We start from the raw sequence: 19481 nt of genomic DNA, 5'->3' as shown, positions 1-19481 counted from the left end.
ACCAAGGGGCATGCGGGATCTTAGTTCCCTGAGCAGGGATCAAACCCATGCCCCTTGTGGTGGAAATGTGGAGTCTCAACTGCTAGACCACCAGAGAAGACCCTGGAGAGTTTGTTTTTCCTAAGTGCCCCAAATACCCATGTGGCTCACTTCCTTCTCTTGGGTCTTACATCAGTGTCACCTAACCAGCTTAGAGCAAACACCACTGCTGCATCCCATCATTTTCCATCTGTCTTCACCTGTCATGCTTTTCTTCAGAGTTCTTACAACTGGACGTTTGTGTGGGTGTGTGTGGTTACTGTCTTGTCTCTCTCCAGAAGAATGGTGTTGGGTGCGTTATAGGTGATCAGTCAAAATTTGCTAAGAATTCATTGACTCGAGCTTGATTTCACCAAGTGCCTTTCTAAGGTGTCTTCCCAGTTCCTCGACCCACCCCTCCACCCCACCCTCAATCAGAGGAGAGAGTACTGGGGGCTCTGAATGACCCCGTCTCCCCCTGCCTCCATTCTGGACTCACCAAGCCCAGGGTTAAGGGCACCCGGAAGTCCTATGAGCCCTTGGGACTGTTCTCTCTGGGGGCGGAAGTGTGGTCTGGCAGGGTTTCAGGTATCGCTGTTCTCCTGAGAGTTTGTGGGGAGTTTTGCTCACTCCCAGTTTCTTGCTGAATAGTTGAATGGAATCATCAGGCCCTGGTCTCTGGTCTCACTTAAGGATCCTAAGACAGACAAGGGATGAATATTTAGGAAGAAAGGCAGCCCATAAAAAGTGAATAGTTTAGCACTGTACTGTCTGATACGATGACAACTCGCTACATGGGGCAAATTAAATGTAAATTAATTAAAATAAAATGAAAAATGCAGTTTGCCAGTCATATTAGCTGAACTTGAAGTGCTCCAAAGTCACATGCAGCCAGTGCAGACGTTTTCACCATCCCAGCAAGTTCTACTGGATGGTCCTGGAGAAAGAAACCGGTTTCATCCATGCTTGCTCTGAAAACGCAAACCCGCCCCTAGGGCTCTTCCTGGAATCTCTCTGCCTTCCTTCCTCAAGCTCAAAAGGGTCAGGATTTTGTTCCATCTTTAAAACCGTGAGTACGTTTATGATGTGGCAAGACAGAGGGCCGCTTTTCTGCCAGCATCTTTCAGAGGACACTTCTCACTCAGTGTGTTGTGTAAAATGTAACACACAGTCACACTGAGATAGCATGTATTCTCATATAGTGAGCATTTTTTGAGAATGAGCAAGTTTTATGTTTCATTTAAACTTGACATGCCATATTAATTTTCCCTCTTCTGAGAGCCAGGATGAAATATCGAGAAGTTGCTTTTTCCCCGTTGGTTGTCACTATGTCTTCAAATTCCCAAGTTGTGTGTTCAAAGGGAAATTTAGTAAGTTTGTTGCTACTGACCCTGGATGATTATGAAACATCTGTTTCCAATTTGAAATTATGAAATAAGAACTGAAGGAAAAAGTCAAATGTTATAAATTTATTTGGGACATCTATTGCCACCTCTTTGGAAGCCTTTGAAAATTCAAGCAGAAATCAATACACATCCATCTTTTTTTTTTACTTTCAATAAATAATATCTTTGAGTATATGTATATTATAGATAGATATACTTATGAGTCATTTAGCAGAGTTTGTAAGGTTTATACTGCATTAATTCCAACACAGCTCTTTCCAGGTTGATAGGGTGCAAATGAGGTAAGAATTAAGGCAAACCTAAAAGGCATGCAAATGTCGTACATTTATATTCACTGATAATACAAGCTCTTGTGTGCAGACCACACAGAGGAGTCAAGATCTCCTCCGTGTGTCTGTCTAGTACTATTTTACAGGAGAATGGTGACACAGCTTAAAATTCAGTTACATTACCATGGGGGTCTCAGTGCTACTAACATTATGTAATCAAGGAGACACAAGCAATAGCAAACCATGAACAAGAAATCATAGAACTCTTTGCAGCACGTTTCTGCCCAGGCTTTGGAGGAGGAAGGTTTTTTTTATGAAATGATATTACACATATCACATTGTGGCAGGTTGTCTGTTTTACAATATATGCTTTTAAAATTCATTAGCAAATGACATTCTCATGCACACAAGTGTTTCAAACACAAGAAGCAAGTCCATTTATAGGTAGTCCAAGCGATATTTGTGTGTGTGTGTGTGTGTGTGTTAATAGCTGCAGACTGAATGGAACATTGATATTCTTGTGCAGTCCATAGCGTTGACCTCCGCTCATTTCTGAATGTCGCACTGCAGAAGTAGTACAATGGAAGGGTCGCTCTTGGCAGCTTCTTTGAATTCATCCAGTGTAATCTGGTCATCTTTGTTCTTATCCATCTTGCTGAAAATCTTGTCTACTCGTTGCTCGGGCGTGAGGCCATCCTCATTCATTTTCATCATGATCACCGTGCCCACCATTTTGTAGATAGCCTTGGGAAGACAAGAAATAGATCATAAAGTTCACCTAGGATGGGGTAAAGAATTTAAATTTACTTCAAAGAACTCCTTAAATGCTTTTAAATAAGAGAGTGGTGTAATCAAATCGGTGTGAGTCTCATGACTAATGGGATAAGAAGAATTTCGTGTGACTCCTAACTTTTCTGGCTGGAGGAAGTTAGTGAAAAGAGTTGTGGTGAGATCAAGAATGATGATCAGGGAGGTTTAGGGAGGAAAATGATGAGCTCGGTTTGAAAACTTCTGAGTTTAAGGTCAGATGGCAATCAACAAGCTCTACTCCCTGGAGATCTAGGAAAAGATGAAGTGGTCCAGATGAAACAGACCATAATCAGTGGTCCCAACTGCTAAGGGACTTAGAATCTGTCAAGAAAGCAAGCGAGGTGCACCAGTAGATTAAGCCCTAAAAGAATTTAGCTGAGGGGGATCTGCGAGTCAGGGACTCTCTTCATGAGTGAAAGAACACATTTTAAGATGATTAATTTTAAGACATTAATTTTAGACGATTCCATTTTCCATTCAACTGCACATATGTAATTCTCAAAATGGAAATTAAAGGTAGAAATGAGTTTCATTCTTAGGAAAGTGCCTTAAAAAAGAAATGCTCATCTACACAAAGACTTGTAGGTGAACATATAGCAGCAATTTCAATAATAGCCCAAAAGTGAAACAGCACAAATACTCAACTGGCAAAGAGAGAAATAAAATATGACATATCTATACAACTGCATATGATTTTAGCAACAGAAAGGAATGAAGCGCTGATAGATGCTACAACATAGATAAATATCAAAAAAAGGTGCCATATATAAAAGGCCAAACGTATACTGTAGGATTCCATCTATATGAAATGCTAAGCGAGACAAATCCATAAAGAAAAAGTAGAAGGGTAGTTTCCAGAACCTGGGGATACCCATGAGCATAAGAGATCCTATTGGGAGAATGAAAATGTTCTACAATTGGATTATGATGACGGCGAATACCCTAGACCTTAAAGCATAAAGAAAGATTTGGGTGGGCCCAGAGCCCTGAAGGAAAAGGTGAAAAGCCCAGATGAAAAGCATGGTAGAGGCCAAAGTGGCCAGCAGTGTGTGTTCAAGGGTGAGCAGCCCTGGAAGGACAGTGAGGCTGCAGCGGACATGCAAGCGAACGGATGTCAGCTGGACAGCCGAATCTGTGTGCACAGCTGTGCCTGGCATGGAGGCACAAAAGTCTGTAAAGACTTTTGACCAAATGAATGAGCAGCTCCTGAAGTACAGAGATGCTGTTAAGACTGTATCAGTTACTGATGCCTTGCTTCTGAAAAGGCGATTCAGCAAAAAGGAACCTGGAGGCAGGAAAGGGTGCCAGGGTGCAAGTGCAGAGGGCTAGAAGCTGGAGAAAATACTGGAGGAGGAGATAGAGAGCCATGTGCAGAGGGAGCATGAAGAAGGGGCACGGCTGATCAGAAGGAAAGGAGCTGAGAGTCGAGGTGAATGGTATTTCCAAGGGAGACAGGGCCTCGAGAGTGAACTGCTGTGTACTGAGCATTTCCTACATGACAGGAAGTATTGTTGTTTAGTCACTCAGTCGTGTCCAACTCTTTGTGACCCCCGGACTGTAGCCCACCAGGCTCCTCTGTCCATGGGATTTCCCAGGCAAGAATACTGGAGTGGGTTGCCATTTCCTTCTCCAGCGGATCTTCCCGACCCTGGGATCGAACCTGCGTCTCCTGCCTTGGCAGGCAGATTCTTTACCACCGAGTCATCAGGGAAGCCTGAGAGAAAGTGTTCCAGGTGCTTAATTATTACTACAGTCTTGAGCAGTAGGTTTATTATCATTTTTTCATTTTTTGATGGTTTGGTGCTCAACGCCCTATAGCCAACTCCATGCCTGAACCTTACTGGGTCTCCCAGTTTACTTGGGAAGGGAAGTGGGTACTAAAGGCAGGGACTAAAGCTGCTGGGGCGGGTGGGGTAAGTGGAAGGCAGGGCTCCAGAGGCCAGCGCTGACTGCACTGGGGAGCGGCCCCAGAGGGAGGAGAGTCAGCATAGCCTAGCGGGCATCTGGGGGTTTTGGTCACTTGGGTTTTGACTACTGTTTCTTGCCATCACCCCTTAGCTCTGCTTTGGGGATCCACCCCCATCCCCGCTGCCCCCCAAATCTCAGCCCTGTGGTCTGGGCAGGGCCTTGCCCCAGCTCCAGGATGAGACACTTGGTCCTGCCTGTAGCGCACCTCCCTCTTTGGGTCACCTGGTCAGCGCAGAGGTGGACACACAAGCTAAGACCGTCAGTGAGGGAAGAGGCATTGACTCATTCATCAGTGGGTGAGTGCCCTGCAGGCTCCCGGACTGTTCCAGGCTGGAGGGAAACAGCGGTGAGAGAGTATGGCTCTCTCTTTACATGTAGCTTGTGTTCTACTGTATCAGGTTATTTAGGGCAGTGATAAAATCTGTGACTAGAAAACAAAAAAACAACGTTGGTAAGGGATTAGATGGCCCAGGGGTAGGGGGATGTGAGTTCAGAGAGGAAGGCCTGCCAAGATGTTGAGATGAGGCGGCAGCCCCGAGAGGAATGAGGGGACCTGGGGGGTGTCCCGGGCAGAGGGAGAGGATATCCAGGCCCTGATGTGAGGCTGTGTGTTCCAGGAAAACCAAGGCCCAGGTATCACACTCAGCGTGTAAGGAGCGGTGTTGAAGACTGAGGTCGCCGCAGTGGGTCCTGGGACATTTACTCAGGCAACAGAGGAGGATGGTTGTCCACGTGGAACGATGGGAAACTGGGGACCACGGGCAGCATCTTGTGCCCCCCGTGGGGAAGCTGGCTTGAGGAAGAGAGTGGCGTCCAGCAGGGCAGAGCTAAGCCAAGAGCCAGAGAAGCTGAGTCCTGATACCATCCTTCGCACCCTCTAGGCTCTTGTTGGTGGAAGATCCCACAGTACAAGCGTGGCTGGTTGAAATGTGGTTGACAGTCAGAGCCCAGCAGCTCGGAGCTGAGACATTATCCAGCATGGAGGGAGGGACAGGACAGAGGATTCAAGGCCTGCCAGGGCTCCTGGTGGGGGAGAAGGGGACTGCCATAGGCCTGTGTCCAGGGAGCCTCTTCCCAAGGTCTGCATTCCTGCCAGCAGCAGCCCAGGCCCTGAGAACACCCGGGGACCTCACCTCGATGATCTCTAGCATCTCCACTCGGGTGATCTTGCCGTCCCCGTCTAGGTCGTACATGTTGAAAGCCCAGTTCAGCTTCTGCTCAAAGCTGCCCCTGGAGGTGATGGACAGCGCGCAGATGAACTCTCGGAAGTCGATGGTACCGTCCCCGTTCTTGTCGAAGGTGCGGAAGGCGTGCTGGGCAAACTTGGAGGCATCTCCATATGGGAAGAACTACAGAACAGAACACACAAGATCACCTATCAGCAGGGGAAGAATTGCAGGCCCTGAAGTCAAAGGCCACCACCACACGCTGACCCGGGGCTCTCCCAGACCTCCAGGATGGCGAGAAGGGCGGGGGCAAGGGGGTCAGGCTCGCCCGCTTGGAAAAGGTTTGGCCCAACACCCAAGGCTAAGGACGGGCACAGGGAAGCGGTCTCCCTATGCGTCCTCACTCTCAGGCTCCTCACTCTTTCCCAAGGGTGAGGCTGGAGACACTGGGCTTTGAGGTAGGTGGGACCTGCATCAGGGCTGCTAGAATTCCTCCTCTGTGACCTTTCTGGTCATTCTCCCTCAAGGTCTAGGACAGGGACAGCCAGCTGACTTCTGTCCTGCACAGGGTAACGTGACCTGGACCTCACATTTCTCTGGGTGTGATCATCCAGGTTCACGGCCCATGGGACCTGAGCAAGGTGGCCCTGACCTCCCGCCAGTGACTCCCAGCCCCCAGCCCACCATGGTCCCCCTGGGTGTTGGGCCAGTGTCCAACTCATTTTTCTAGAAACTTTTCTTTTGCAGGGCATTTAAGACCCATTAAAAATAGAACATGACTGGGCTTATTTCTGAGAGACATAAAGAAGTGTCTTCTCAGAGCTGGCAGGATGCTGCAGGAGACAGGAGAGGGACACAGGAGGAGGAGGGAGTGCAGACCCCCAAAGTGGGAAGACCACGGAGACCGTGGCGGTGGCCCCGGTCCTGGACGCACGTCTGGGCCCACCACACACAGCAGGGAGCTCTGATACCTGACCCTCTGCCCCAGCAAAGCTAAAGGACATTCTCCATATATGTATGTACATATATGTATGGCTGATTCTCTTTGCTGTATAGTAGGAACTAACACAACATTGTAAAGCAACTATACTCTGATAAAAATATTTAAAAAAAGAAGGAAAGGACATTCTCCAGGTGGAGCACAGGAAACTAGCAAATAAACCTCATCCCACCCCCCAAACAAAAACAAACCACGTGCTGTTTTAAACCAGAGAAGGTGCATACGTGCTTCTGGATGAAGAAATCCACCAAATACAAAGTCCAAAGCAGATTCCTAAGGATGCTGTGGCATTCATATTCTGGTGTGGGTGTTGCCACTTGCTAAGTGGGTCAGGCTGGCCGTACACAGATGGCTGGCGTCATGCCCTCTCTGACTGCATCCTCTTTCTCACCATACATCCTGACCTGGACCCGCTGAGCCCTGCTACCCACTGCCCCTACACTGAGAAGCACATTGGATGGTAGGAAATCTCCCTCCAGAAACAAAAGACAAGCATTTCATGTAACAGGCGAATACAGGAGGCCCAGGGATGATACAAGCATTCCCGGGGGCAGGGGTGGGGGATGGGGTGGAGGGTGGGGAGAGCTGGTTTCAATTTACATTTCAGTAGCTCCCACTTCCAGACGCCAGGATCTGATCTGGTGCTTGCTTTTGTTGTGTAAGAAGCTACCCCTAAACCTGGTGGCGCGAAACAGCAACAATCATTTTATTAATCTTGGAAAATAAAATTTGACCATCTCTTCTTTTCTAATCAAACAACTCATTCTGTAACTATGAGCCTCATATACCCTGAACTGTTCATTATTCGTAACACTTATAACACCACATGTGGAGGGGAGGAGCTGGGGGGTGGTTCTATTTTTTTCTCCTCACAACCACCAATTTTCCAACTGGCTGTATCCAAACTGGGTGTTCTATAGGTCAATCCACTTCTGACCTTAATGGCCTGGAGTTACTGGGGGCTTCCCTCATAGCTCAGTTGGTAAAGAATCTGCCTGCAATTCAGGAGACCTGGGTTTGATTCCTGGGTGGGGAAGATCCTCTGGAGAAGGAAATTGCAACCCACTCCAGTATTCTCACCTGGAGAACCCCAGGGACAGAGGAGCCTGGCAGGCTACAATCCATGGGATCGAAAGAGTCAGACACGACTGAGCAACTAAACCACCACCACCACCACCACCAGAAGGGAGGATCAGTCCGGAAAGACTGCCCCCACCCTAGATGCCAGTCGCAAGCCTCAGGCTGCCCCCTGTGCCTCCCAGAGACCTGCTATGAAGTGAAAGGGTTCCCAAGGCCTCCTCCTCAGGTGGGAGAATTTGCTGACTCACAAAATTCTGAAAGGCGCTTTATTTACTAGTACCAGTTTCTTGGGGCTTCCCTGATAGCTCAGTTGGTAAAGAATCTGCCTGCAATGCAGGAAACCCCAGTTTGATTCCTGGGTGAGGAAGATCCGCTGGAGAAGGGATAGGCTACCCACTCCAGTATCCTTGGGCTTCCCTTGTGGCTCAGCTGGTAAAGAATCTGCCTGCAATGATGGAGGCCTGGGTTCGATCCCTGGGTTGGGAAGATCTCCTGGAGAAGGGATAGGCTATCCACTTCAGTATTCTGGTCTGGAGAATTCCATGAACTGCATAGTTCATGAGGTCGCAAAGAGCCGGACACAACTGAGCAACTTTCACTTCACTTCACCAGTTGGTTATAAAGGATACAACCCGGCGGAGGAGATGCACAGAGTAATGCAGGCGGTGCATGAAGCTCCCAGTACAGGTTGCCCCACTCTCCCAGCCCTTGAATGCTTTCATCAGCCTGGAAGCTTCTGGAACCCCGTAGTTTAAGGGGTTTTTATGGCAGCTTCATTATGCAAGCATGATCGATTAAATCATTGGCCATTGGTGATTGAACTCAATCTCCAGACACCCTCTCTCCACTGGAGGTCTGGCTTGGGGCTGGAAGTTCCAGTTCTCTGATCTGCCCCTTGTCTTTCTGGGACCAGCCCCCCACCCAATCCTGCCCCACTCCTGAAGAGACGAGCACCCAACCACCACTCATCTTATTAACATCCAGTAGACACTAAAGAAGGAAATGCAACCCACTCCAGTATTCTTCCCAGAAAAATCCCGTGGACAGAGGAGCCTGGCAGGCTACAGTCCATGGGGCTGCAAAGAGTTGGACACAACCGAACATGCATGTGGACAGATCACTCCAGAGATTCCTAGAGTCTTAGAAACTTCTGTACCAGGAACCGAGGACTAAGATCAAATATGTTTATTTCTTATTCTAAGTATCATATGTGCCCTCTGCCTGGGCGGTCTTTCTCTTTCTCTAAGGGGGTGCTGTCTGCTAACATGCTGTCTGTGTTCAGGGGTCTTGAGCAGAACCTGTACCTGAGAAATATAATAACCTAAAAACAGAGCAGACCGAGCCCCCTGGTGCATTCCAAGGTCTCCCTAGGAACTTTTATCCATCAGCCTTTCTGCACCCAGTGACATGAAGCCATTGGGTATAATTTTTCTCCATCCCTGTAGGTTTCTGGTGGTTATATCTCACAGCATCCTTTTAAGTTAAGGGCTATCTGATATTTTTATCTGAAAATAGCTGGGCATCTTAGGTCAGTGTATTAAAAATTAATTTAGATCTGAAAGGCCTTCAGAAAAAAAAATCGATGGTAAATTTTGAGCTATAAAAGTTGCATGTGCCTTGCTGAAGGTCTGTTTACTGACTTTTACAGCCAACATGTTTTCTCTGGAGGAACAGAGTGTGTGATGAAGAGCCCTCAGATATCTGGAGTGGTTGTTTCCTCTAGAAAATTCATCCTATGATTTTCTGAGTACTTCAAGTTTTTCAAATCAGGGGAATGATCCTTCTTTTGATGAAATAATTCAACTCTGGATGGGTCATAACAGAAAAAATGAAGCCATACTCCCTTCAATTTCTAGGAAGAAATCAAGGTCTTGAACTCATATCCACTCCTCTCAAAGGAAAACACTGCCTAAGAAGTACAAGTATTTGGAGGGTATTATTACTTGAATTTTTAAAATTCAATGTATTTTGCATCAACTCCTGAATTAAATGTTGATGTAGAAATAATTTTGTGTTATTAATAATCTAAATCTTTTAACATAATAAAAAACTTGGAAGTTGAAAATTTTAATATATATATTTATATATATAGTCTTAAATATTTCACTTGTGTCTTTGTGCATGCATACTAAGTCACTTCAGTCATGTCTCTTTGCAATCCTACGGACTGTAGCCCACCAGGCTCTTCTGTCCACAGAATTCTCCAGGCAAGAATACTGGAGTGGTTTGCCATGACCTCCTCCAGAGGATCCTCATGACCCAGGGCTCAAAGCCGAGTTTCTTACGTCTCCTGTATTGCCAGGCAGCTTTTTTACCACTAGTGCCGTCTGGGAAGCCCTTAGGTTGCTATAAAAAACTATCATGGATTGGGTAGCTAGTAAACAACACACATTTATTTCTCATAGTTCTGGAGGCTAGATGTTCAAGATCAAGATGCCAGCAAGGTCAGGTACTGGTAAGGGCCTTCCTCTGGATTGCAGTCTGCTGACTGTTTGCTGTGTCCTCACGTTCTGGAAGGTGCAAGGACACTCTATGAGGTTTCTTTTATAAGAGCACTAATCCTGTTCATGGGGCTTCCCGGGTAGCTCAAATAGTAAAGAATCTGCCTACAATGTGGGAGATCTGGGTTCGATCCCTGGGTTGGGAAGATCCCCTGGAGAAGGGAATGGCAACCCACTCCAGTATTCTTGCCTGGAGAATTCCATGGACAGAGGAGCCTGGCGGGCTGCAGTCCATGGAGTTACAAAGAGTTGGACACAATTCAGCAACACTTTCACTTTCTTCAATCCTATTCATGAAGGTTCCACCCTCATGACCTAAGCACTTCCCTCCTAATACCATCATTTTGGGTATGAAGTTTCAACATAAGAATTTAGGATACACGGACATTCAGTCCATAGCAACTTGTTTAAAAGGAAATAAATTTTGTCATAAAAATTTTCAAAAACTATATTAGATAATCTAATATAGCTAACTTTCAATTAATTTCCATTGTCTCTTTTATGCCCATGTATACACACACAGTTCTATTTTTGGTCAAAATTTTAAAATCTAGTGTATCTTGTATTTCCATTAAAAGGAAAGTAAAAAAACAAAAACAAAAAAACACCTCATCTAAGAAACAGATTGTTTAGCTTTGTCTGACTAAACAACAGACTACACTGTTTAGTCACCAGGCTGTGCCTGACTCTTTGCGGCCCCATGGACTGTAGCCCACCAGGCTCCTCTGTCCATGGGATTTCCCAGGGAAGAATACTGGAGTGGGTTGCCATTCCTCCTCCAGGGGATCTTCCCAAGCTAGGGATCTTGGGATCTGAATCTACATCTGCCTCTCCTGCATTGGGAGGCAGATTCTTTACCCTGAGCCACCTGGGAAGCCAGGGAAGCAGCTGCAAATGGCCAGTTAATAACTCCTGCTTGATGTGAATCCAGGCTCCCAGCCAGGAATCCTTCTGACCCCAGAAGCTGTGTGGTGTGCTTCCCAGAGGCATCCTTTGGGGTTTGGCATCAGTGGAGCAGCCTGTCCTCCTGAGGATACCCAGGAGAAGGCTCCTTTTTGAAGAGCAGGGTTTGGGGTGGAGCAAGGTCTGCTCCAGGTTCAGGCCAGCAGAGCCCTAGGCTTAATTCTGGGGGGTCTGAACTGGCCAGTCCCCCAGGCTCCTTGGGCTGGGGGTGAGGCTGTCCTGGAGGCAGTCTTCTCTACAGCTCTCTTTTATCCTTGCCCCGGTGTAGCCCACAGACCTTTGGTTCAAACACTTGGAGGCTCAGAGCTAGTAACAGAAGGTGGGACCACCAAGTAGCCCCTCTGTCCCTGGGTTCTCTGGGACCCCCAGCTATGGAGGGCTGAGTGTACTAGGCCAGCTTATACAAGGAATCTGAGCATCTGGGGATTTTGGTATTTGAGTCCTAGAACCAATTCCCATGGATGCTGAGGGACCGACTACTGTATAACAAACAGAAGGTAGAAAGTTAGGGGAAAAAAATTTATCTGCCTGATCTGCCTGGAAGAGTCTGATCATAAACTCTGCATCGTACTCTGAACACTGTGCCATCACAAACTCCTTGTGGACAAGCTTGAAATGTCAAGGCCTTTGCTCATGGCGCCTGGCTGGCTATGATAGAGGCAGGATTTGAACGTGTATCTGTCGGGTTATTTCTGCTACATCTTTCTGTTTCTCTTAATCAAGTATTGTGTGTGTGTGTTCAGTCTCTCAGTTGTGTTCGAGTGTTTGTGACCTCATGGACGGTAGCCTGCCAGGCTGCTGTGTCCATGGGATTTCCCAGGCAAGAATACTGGAGTGAGTTGCCATTTCCTTCTTCAGGGGATCTTCCCAATCCAGGGATTGACCCCACATCTCTTGCATCTCCTTCATTGGCAGGTGGATTCTTTATCGCTGAACCACCTGGGAAGCCCTAACCAAGTATTAGCTGAAGAAATAAAGCTAAATCCACATCTGATGAAACAAACGAATTTGTTGCATTATGTAATTCTTAGCTTTCATCCTGCTAATACTGTGTATTTATCGCCATCTCCTGGCAGGATGTATGTACTACATGAAAATCACTAGAATGCTCCTGAGGGATATTTTTCATGATTCATTCATTCTTTAATGCAACAAATATTTACTGAGCAGTTACTACCTGTCAAGCACTGTGTTGAGGGGTGGCCAAAGTAGAAAAAATATATTTTTATAATCGTGGGAGACCTAGACACTAATCATACAGCTACATAAGTATAAAACTGCACTATGATATGGTAGCTCAGCTGGTAAAGAATCCACCTGCAATGTAGGAGACCCCAGTTCAATTCCTGGGTTGGGAAGATCCCCTGGAGAAGGGATAGGCTACCCACTCCAATATTCTTGGGCTTCCTTGGTGGCTCAGCTGGTAATGAATCCACCTGCAATGCGGGAGACTTGGGTTTGAAAGATCCCCTAGAGAAGGGCATGGCAACCCACTCCAGTATTCTTGCCTGGAGAATCCCATGGACAGAGGAGCCTGGTGGGCTATAGTCCCTAAGGTCGCAAAGAGTCAGACACGACTGAGTGACTTAAGCACAACACAAGTGCATAGAGCCACAAGCGAAAGTTATGGGAATGATCTTATGAGTTTGAAACTTAATGAAAACTTAGTGTGCAGCTTCCTTCCCCCACCCTGATATGCAGGTGGTGACAATTCACTGCTCTTCATCATAGCTTAAGAAATGTCTCAGAGTCCAAAACTTGGGGGATTACACAAATCTAGACTGTATCCCACTGTACTCCACATCCTTACTCAGAACTAACCAATGCGCAGAAGAGGAAAAAAACCAGGAAATGCTCAAGGACACTGCCTCTCCCCAGGGGGACAAAGGGAGACTTGGCACAAATTAATCAGCCTACTCCAAAACCACAGCAGAGGTTTTCCTTACAGAGAGTGGACTGATGTTCCTACATTTCCATCTTTTCAATAATCTATGCAGTGGTGAATATTAAATGGGTTGTCTCCTTAAGAGATGGTGAGTGAACTCCAGATATCTCACACTGAATATGCCAATGTTCTCCCAACCCCCCACTATCCCCAGTGCAACACAGGTGGCTGTGTCAAAAAAAAAAAAAAAAATGACGTCAAAACATAGTGCTTCCATCCCCGACTCCAGCCCCAGCTGCTGTCTGTGTGTCTACCTCATCCTTCTAGAAGTTGTACTAAGTTCCGAGAAAACATCGTAACATTTCCCATGAGAATCCTCCCTTCTCTCTCGGAGTCACTGGGGCCTGCCTCAGTTTGATGGAGGATTTGGGTGCCCTAGAAGCTCTCCGTCCAACCTTCAGGCGGAGCAGGTTTTCACAAGCAAGGCTTTGACCCACTGTGACAGCTGACTGCAGACCTGCTGTATCAGGAGGGAGTGGCCGCGGGACACTGAGGAGGGAGGTCTCTCTCCAGCTCTGGACTGCTGCTGGGCAGCCCTCAGACCTCAGAACAGATGTCTGCCCATTAGTCTGCCTGAAATAGCGCTCATGATGGGATCAAAGAACAGAGTATTCTTGGACCACTTTGCGGCTCACTGTCATGGACAGGCCTGCCATCCAGTCTCCCATCAGACACAGTCCCTTTGGAAAAGTCCTCACTCAGGCCAGTTCTGTTTTCCTTTGTTCTCAAATGTCAAAAGCCTATATTGTCTGGCTTATGAACCCACCAACACAATCCCCTCCCCGAGGATGGAGTGGTAGTAGGGAAGAACAAATCTGACTCCATACTGGATCTATTTTTTTTTAACTTTAACCTTTATATTCTATTGCTTTTGCTACAAGCTCATCACTAAAGGAATGTTGTTGTTAGTTGCTAAGTCGTGTCCCGCTCTTCGTGATCCCATGGACTGCAGCCTGACGGTCTCCTCTGTCCGTTGGATTTCCTAGCAAGAATACTGGAGTGGACTGGCATTTTCTTCTCCAGGGGATCCTCCAAACCCAGGAATTGAATCTGGATCTGCATCTCCTGCATTGGCAGGCAGATTTTTTTAAATTGCTGAGCCACCTTAAAGTATACATAATGTCCCACCTCCAGGAACCCTGCCTCCCATGCCTGAGAGTTAAGCTAAAATACCTTTGTTTAAGCTCACAGGAAACATCCTGACCAGGCCCACCTGTGAATGGATGCAGGAAAGAAGAAATTAACACATCCTCCCTGGAGTCTGGCTGGAACCAGGAAATATTTGCAACAACTTATTGCCTTTTTTTACTTTACCTTCTCACCTCCCCATCTTTGTTCTATAAAATAAGCTAACATCCAAACTGGGCAAGATGGTTCTTAGGGACAGGAGTCCACCATCTTCTGGGTCTGCTGCTCTCCAAATAAAGTCACTATTCCTTGTTTGAACAACTTCTCTCTCGATTTATTGGCCTGTTGAGTGACGAGTGGTACGACAGAGTCTTCTCTATCGCACCCCTGAAATATGGCAGTTCTGCTTCTGAGGTCATCTCCCCTCCCCTCTGCTGGAATTAGCCAGAAGCGTCTCATGGATGACCTGGCTCAGAAATCAACCTCTCCAGGTCCTGCCAGTAGAAAAGTGGTTCGTGAGAGCCTATTGGGGAGTGAGGTCCTAGGCAGGTCCTTCTCATGTGCTGCCTCAGCTGGTCTTTCAACACATTTAGGACTAGAGGGTCATCACTCTGCATTAAGTAACTGGCTCAAGGTTGTATCATTGGAAAAGACCCTGCAGCAGGGAAAGATTGAGGGCAAGAGGCGAAGGGGGTGACAAAGGATGAGATGGTTGGATGGCATCACTGACTCAATGGATAAGAGTTTGAGCAAACTTGGGGAGACAGGGAAGGACAGGGAAGCCTGGCGTGCTGTAGTTCATGGGGCTGCAAAGAGTCGGACTTGACTTAGCGACTGAACAACAACAATAAGGCTGTATCTCTAAGGAGGGGGAGGGCGCTGGGATCAAACCCAGCTTGCTCAGTGGATGCTGCCTCTCCTACACTTGCTGGGTCTGCCTGGCCTTCTGCACCAAAGTGGAGCTGCAGCCCACCTCCTCCACCAGGTTCTGGAAAGGATCTGCCCATCTGGCCCATGACTCTGCTGCTTCCTCCCCTCATACCGGGCTCACAGGAGCCTCAATTCTCGTCATCAAGGCTGGGCCAGGTCAGGGCAGGCTCACAGGGAGGGGGTACCCACTGTTAGGGACAATGGGGGGACACACCTGTCCCTCACAGGGGACACCCCCTCCTCTCTAGGCAGCAGGAGAGGAGCTCTGGGCAGGTCGTCGGGGACCATAGCCCCTGGCTCCGGGGCAGGTACTGTTGTGGAGGGAGAGAGGCCAACCAAGGACGGCACTCAGCCTCCGGGACCTCACTGTGGCCCAGCTCAGAGCAGATACTACATCTTGCTCCCAGAGCTGCAGGGGGTGGGGTCCTTGAGAGAAAGCAGGACCCACCCCAGGCTCACAAGAGGCAGAGGTGAGATGAGAGCACAGTTCTGCCTTATTCTGTGATGTGGACGAAGTCATCTGAGCCTCAGTTTCCTCTTCCACAAAATAGGGCAATAATAATCAATACCTATGATGTAGAAGTGTTGTGAGATGTACTGGGGACAGAACATGTGGAGACTGTCTGAGGCTGTGAGGAGCCGGGCCTGGTCCCCTCCATGTTCCCCTCAAAGCTGCCCGGAAGCACCCCATCTCCTGATGTTTGCAGATGGCAGCTGGGTGAGCAGCTGGTTAGAGCTGGGCTCTCTCACACACATGCCCTGGGCTGCTGGCCAAGCTGGTGTCCTTGAGGATTCACTTGGTATTTGGTTTTGGCTTTAGGCTCATCATGCCCACAAGCTGTCCAGAGGAAACTTTTCACACCCAAGTTTTCTCCTGTCCACTTCCCATAACCGTCAATAGCATCTAACTGTTCTCAGGACAAGGAACAAAATTACCCCCAAGCCTCTGTATCCAGTTTTCGGTCCACTCCCCTGCCCTCTGGGATTCTTTCACTACCTGCTACCTGGGACCTTACTGAGCTCTCAGCCACAGCATGCGGCCTTTGCCATGTTTTTATCTTTGTCTGGAATGCTCCTTTTCTGCTCCAACCCAGTCAATGCCTGCTTCTTTTTCAGACCTTGAAGTCTTCTCTGAGTCAACGTCAGAAGCTCTCATTATACACATGCACATCACTGAGTCCCACCCTCGGTTACATTTATCCTCATAGTGAAGAAATGTTCATGGCATTGCTTGATTAAGGCCCATCTTCCTTAGTAGTTGTTGTTGTGGTTGTTTAGTCGCCAAGTCATGTCCCACTCTCTTGTGACCCCATGCACTGCAGCCTGCCAAGCTCCTCTGTCCATGGGATTTCCCAGGCAAGAATACTGGAGAGGGTTGATATTTCCTTCTCCAGGGGATCTTGCTGACCCAGAAACTGAACCTGCGTCTCCTGCATTGACAAGCGCATTCTTTACGCCTGAACCACCAGGGAAGCCCCTCCTCTAGTAGACCATAAACTAAACGGAGGCAAGGAGTGGCCTGTTTTCGCCCACCACTGTGATCCCTGGCATCTAGCACAGGGCCAGGCACACGGGAGGTGTCAGATGAACATATGACTCAGCACAGCAGGTCTTTTTCGAGCCTGAGGAAACAGCAGCAAATCTACCCCACGGCCAGGGAAGGCCTGAAATGTGTTCCGAAGGGTGTCTTAAGTCAGCTCAGCTAAAGAAGGCTCCCACTTGGCCTTAAATCGTGTCATTCCCGTTACTGCTTCAGCTGATGATTCATGAGGACTGAATCATCATCAGAGCAGTACGTGCACTTGGTCATGTGCAGGGGATAAGGAGAGAGATATTTCCCCTTAATCAGAAATGGTGCATCCCCAAACTGTTCTCTGCCAAGATGTTCATTCAACAGATACTCCCAAGAGCCAGGGGTGGTGCCAGGCCTCATGCTGAGCTCTGTGTGGGAGGGAGGGAGGGTGAGGGGCAGCGAAGAAGAATAAGAGTAAAATATGAGACCCGGTCCCTGCCCTCGAGCAGACATAACCAATCAAATGTAGATGCAGCCCAAAGTGTGAGCTGCCTTCCACATGTGGGCTCTCTGGAAAGAGATTAAAGACACAGCCCCTCTACCCTGCCTGCCATGGGGGGCACCCAGATCCGGAGGTCACTTTTCAGAACTGCCTCTTCACTTGTACTCTAGGCGACGATATCCATTTTTTACATTATGGGTCCCGCAGGACTCCAGGTTTTATTATGAGACAACCACTATTAGCTCATGGTTCTTGAGCTGCATCTATTTGAGAAGAAAATTAGTCCTGAATTAAATTCCTAGAGAAGGGGTTTTGCCCCTTGGGTCACGGAAGTAATTTTCACTTATGTCCTGGATCAGGTCCCTCCATAGGCGTATCGCCCCAAGAAGGTCATGAGGCCCAGGGAAGTTCTCTGACCTTCTTATAGAAAACAAGACACAAGCAGCAGAAATCCTGACTAATGTTCAGGTCTCCCTCATTTGAGAATCACACCACAGGTAAAGCCAGAATCGCCTCTTCATTAAAGGAAATACTATGCTCTTAATTGCATCTTCCCTGGTTTTAGACTAGGATCTGTTATCCTGCAGATGCTTGATAAATGCTTTATAAATGCTTAGAGTGGATAAAGAAAGCAACTCGCTGCAGAGGAGCCAATGCTGGGTTGTAACAGGGTATCTAAGTTGTGACTGAACTCAAGCCACTTTGGATATAAAATGACTGCATAAATCAGGTAAGCTTCAAAATTTCTTTTAGCTATCACATTTTATTTCTTTTTTTTCCTGATTCTAGAAGTGAAATCTTTAAAATAGAAAAAGGAGAAAAGAAAATGATTTTGGCAAATGGGTGATACTTTCATGAATTTGGACTTGTTAATTTACTGCCCCCTTGTGTGGCTGTTGTTTAGTTGCTAAGTTGTGTCTGACTCTTTGTGACCCCATGGACTGCAGCACGCCAGGCTTCCCTGTCCTTCACCATCTCCCAGAGTTGGCTCAAACTCATATCCACTAAGTCAGTGATGCCATCCAATCATCTCAACCCCCGTCGCCCTTTCTCCTCCTGCCATTAGTCTTTCCCAGCATCAGGGTCTTTTCCAGTGAGTGTGGCCCCTTTCGCTGGTATAGTCTAATTACAGGATCAGACTTTGAGGGGTGAACATATCTATTGTTGTTGTTTAGTCACTAAGTCGTGTCTGACTTTTTTGTGACCCAATGCACCGTAGCCCTCCAGGCTCTTCTGTTCATAGGATTTCCCAGGCAAGAATACTGGAGTGGATTGCCATTTCCTTCTCCAGAGGATCTTTCCAATCCAGGGATCAAACCTGGGTCTCCAGTGTTGGCAGGCAGATTCTCTACCACTGAGCCACCTGAGAAGCCCACTCACTGGTTACTCAGACTTTAAAAATAAACTCTCTCTCTCAATAAATAAATAAACAAACTCTCTCTACTTCTGCCCAAATACCCAGTTCATATTACAAATTGGTTCAATGACATCTTAATTTGGGACAAGGGGTTTCCATGCAGTACTTCTTTTGTTGACTAATGTTGAACCACCAGGATAAAGCAGTCTACTGTTAGCATTTATTACAAAATAGGGGGCCAACAATAGTAAATTACTCAACAGTAAATTGTCTTGTTTCCATTTAAAGTCAGTCTGCTCTATTAGAAAGAAGACAATTTTGTCAATTTAAAAAGAAACCCATCATTGAAACTAAGGAAGGGGTGAGGCTCTCTGAAGATGCTCAGTGGAAAGCTGGTCGTGTAGGGGAAAACTGGAAAAGGATCCCTCATCTCACAGTCTCTTCAATTATTCCAACTGAAGTGGGTAGAGCAGCAGATTTTGCAGCAGGTCTGAAACTGCTTATTTATCTCACCTCCTGAACTCCTCCTAGAATAAAGCAGTCTCCTCAGGATCGATGACCATTTCACCCTAGGCCCAATTCATTTCACAACGTCATGGTGACCATGATGAGAATGCTCAGCCTGGCCGCATCTCAATTAAAACCTTCTATTAATATAATGTCGCAGGTCACCAAGGCTGCAACTCTGAAGAGAGAGCTGTACACCTCAGCTGGCAACAGGAACCGCAATAATTGCCTGAGATGGGGAGTTCTGTCTGTAGCAGTTGAACTCATTTGTAAGAAACGAACACATACAGGGTCACCACCTCAGGAGCTGTGCTCTCCCATTCCCGGAAAGAGAAGTCTCCCTCCCAACTCTAAAATGTTTCCCTCGATTTTTTACTGTCCATCATTGCTGACATATCCATAACTTTTACCTAAATTA

General features: G+C 47.2%; 1 protein-coding gene across 2 annotated transcripts in view; it reads right to left on the bottom strand.

The window, feature by feature from the left end:
- Nucleotides 1-1472: 1472 nt before the first annotated feature.
- The window catches only part of VSNL1 (visinin like 1), a 116042-nt gene continuing 98033 nt past the window's right edge, over nucleotides 1473-19481 (bottom strand). For both annotated transcript variants that reach the window (XM_043917757.1, XM_043917758.1), the window contains 2 exons: nucleotides 5605-5820; nucleotides 1473-2437 (listed from right to left, as the gene is read on the bottom strand). In XM_043917757.1, the coding sequence (XP_043773692.1) occupies nucleotides 2240-2437; nucleotides 5605-5820 (414 nt within the window). In that variant the 3' untranslated portion in view covers nucleotides 1473-2239. The remainder of the gene's footprint in view (nucleotides 2438-5604; nucleotides 5821-19481) is intronic.

This window comes from Cervus elaphus, chromosome 11 (genome assembly GCF_910594005.1).
Source record: "Cervus elaphus chromosome 11, mCerEla1.1, whole genome shotgun sequence".
NCBI classification, from domain to species: Eukaryota; Metazoa; Chordata; class Mammalia; order Artiodactyla; family Cervidae; genus Cervus; species Cervus elaphus.
Note: the sequence above shows the minus strand (reverse complement) of the source record. Positions and strands in the feature narration are given on the sequence as shown.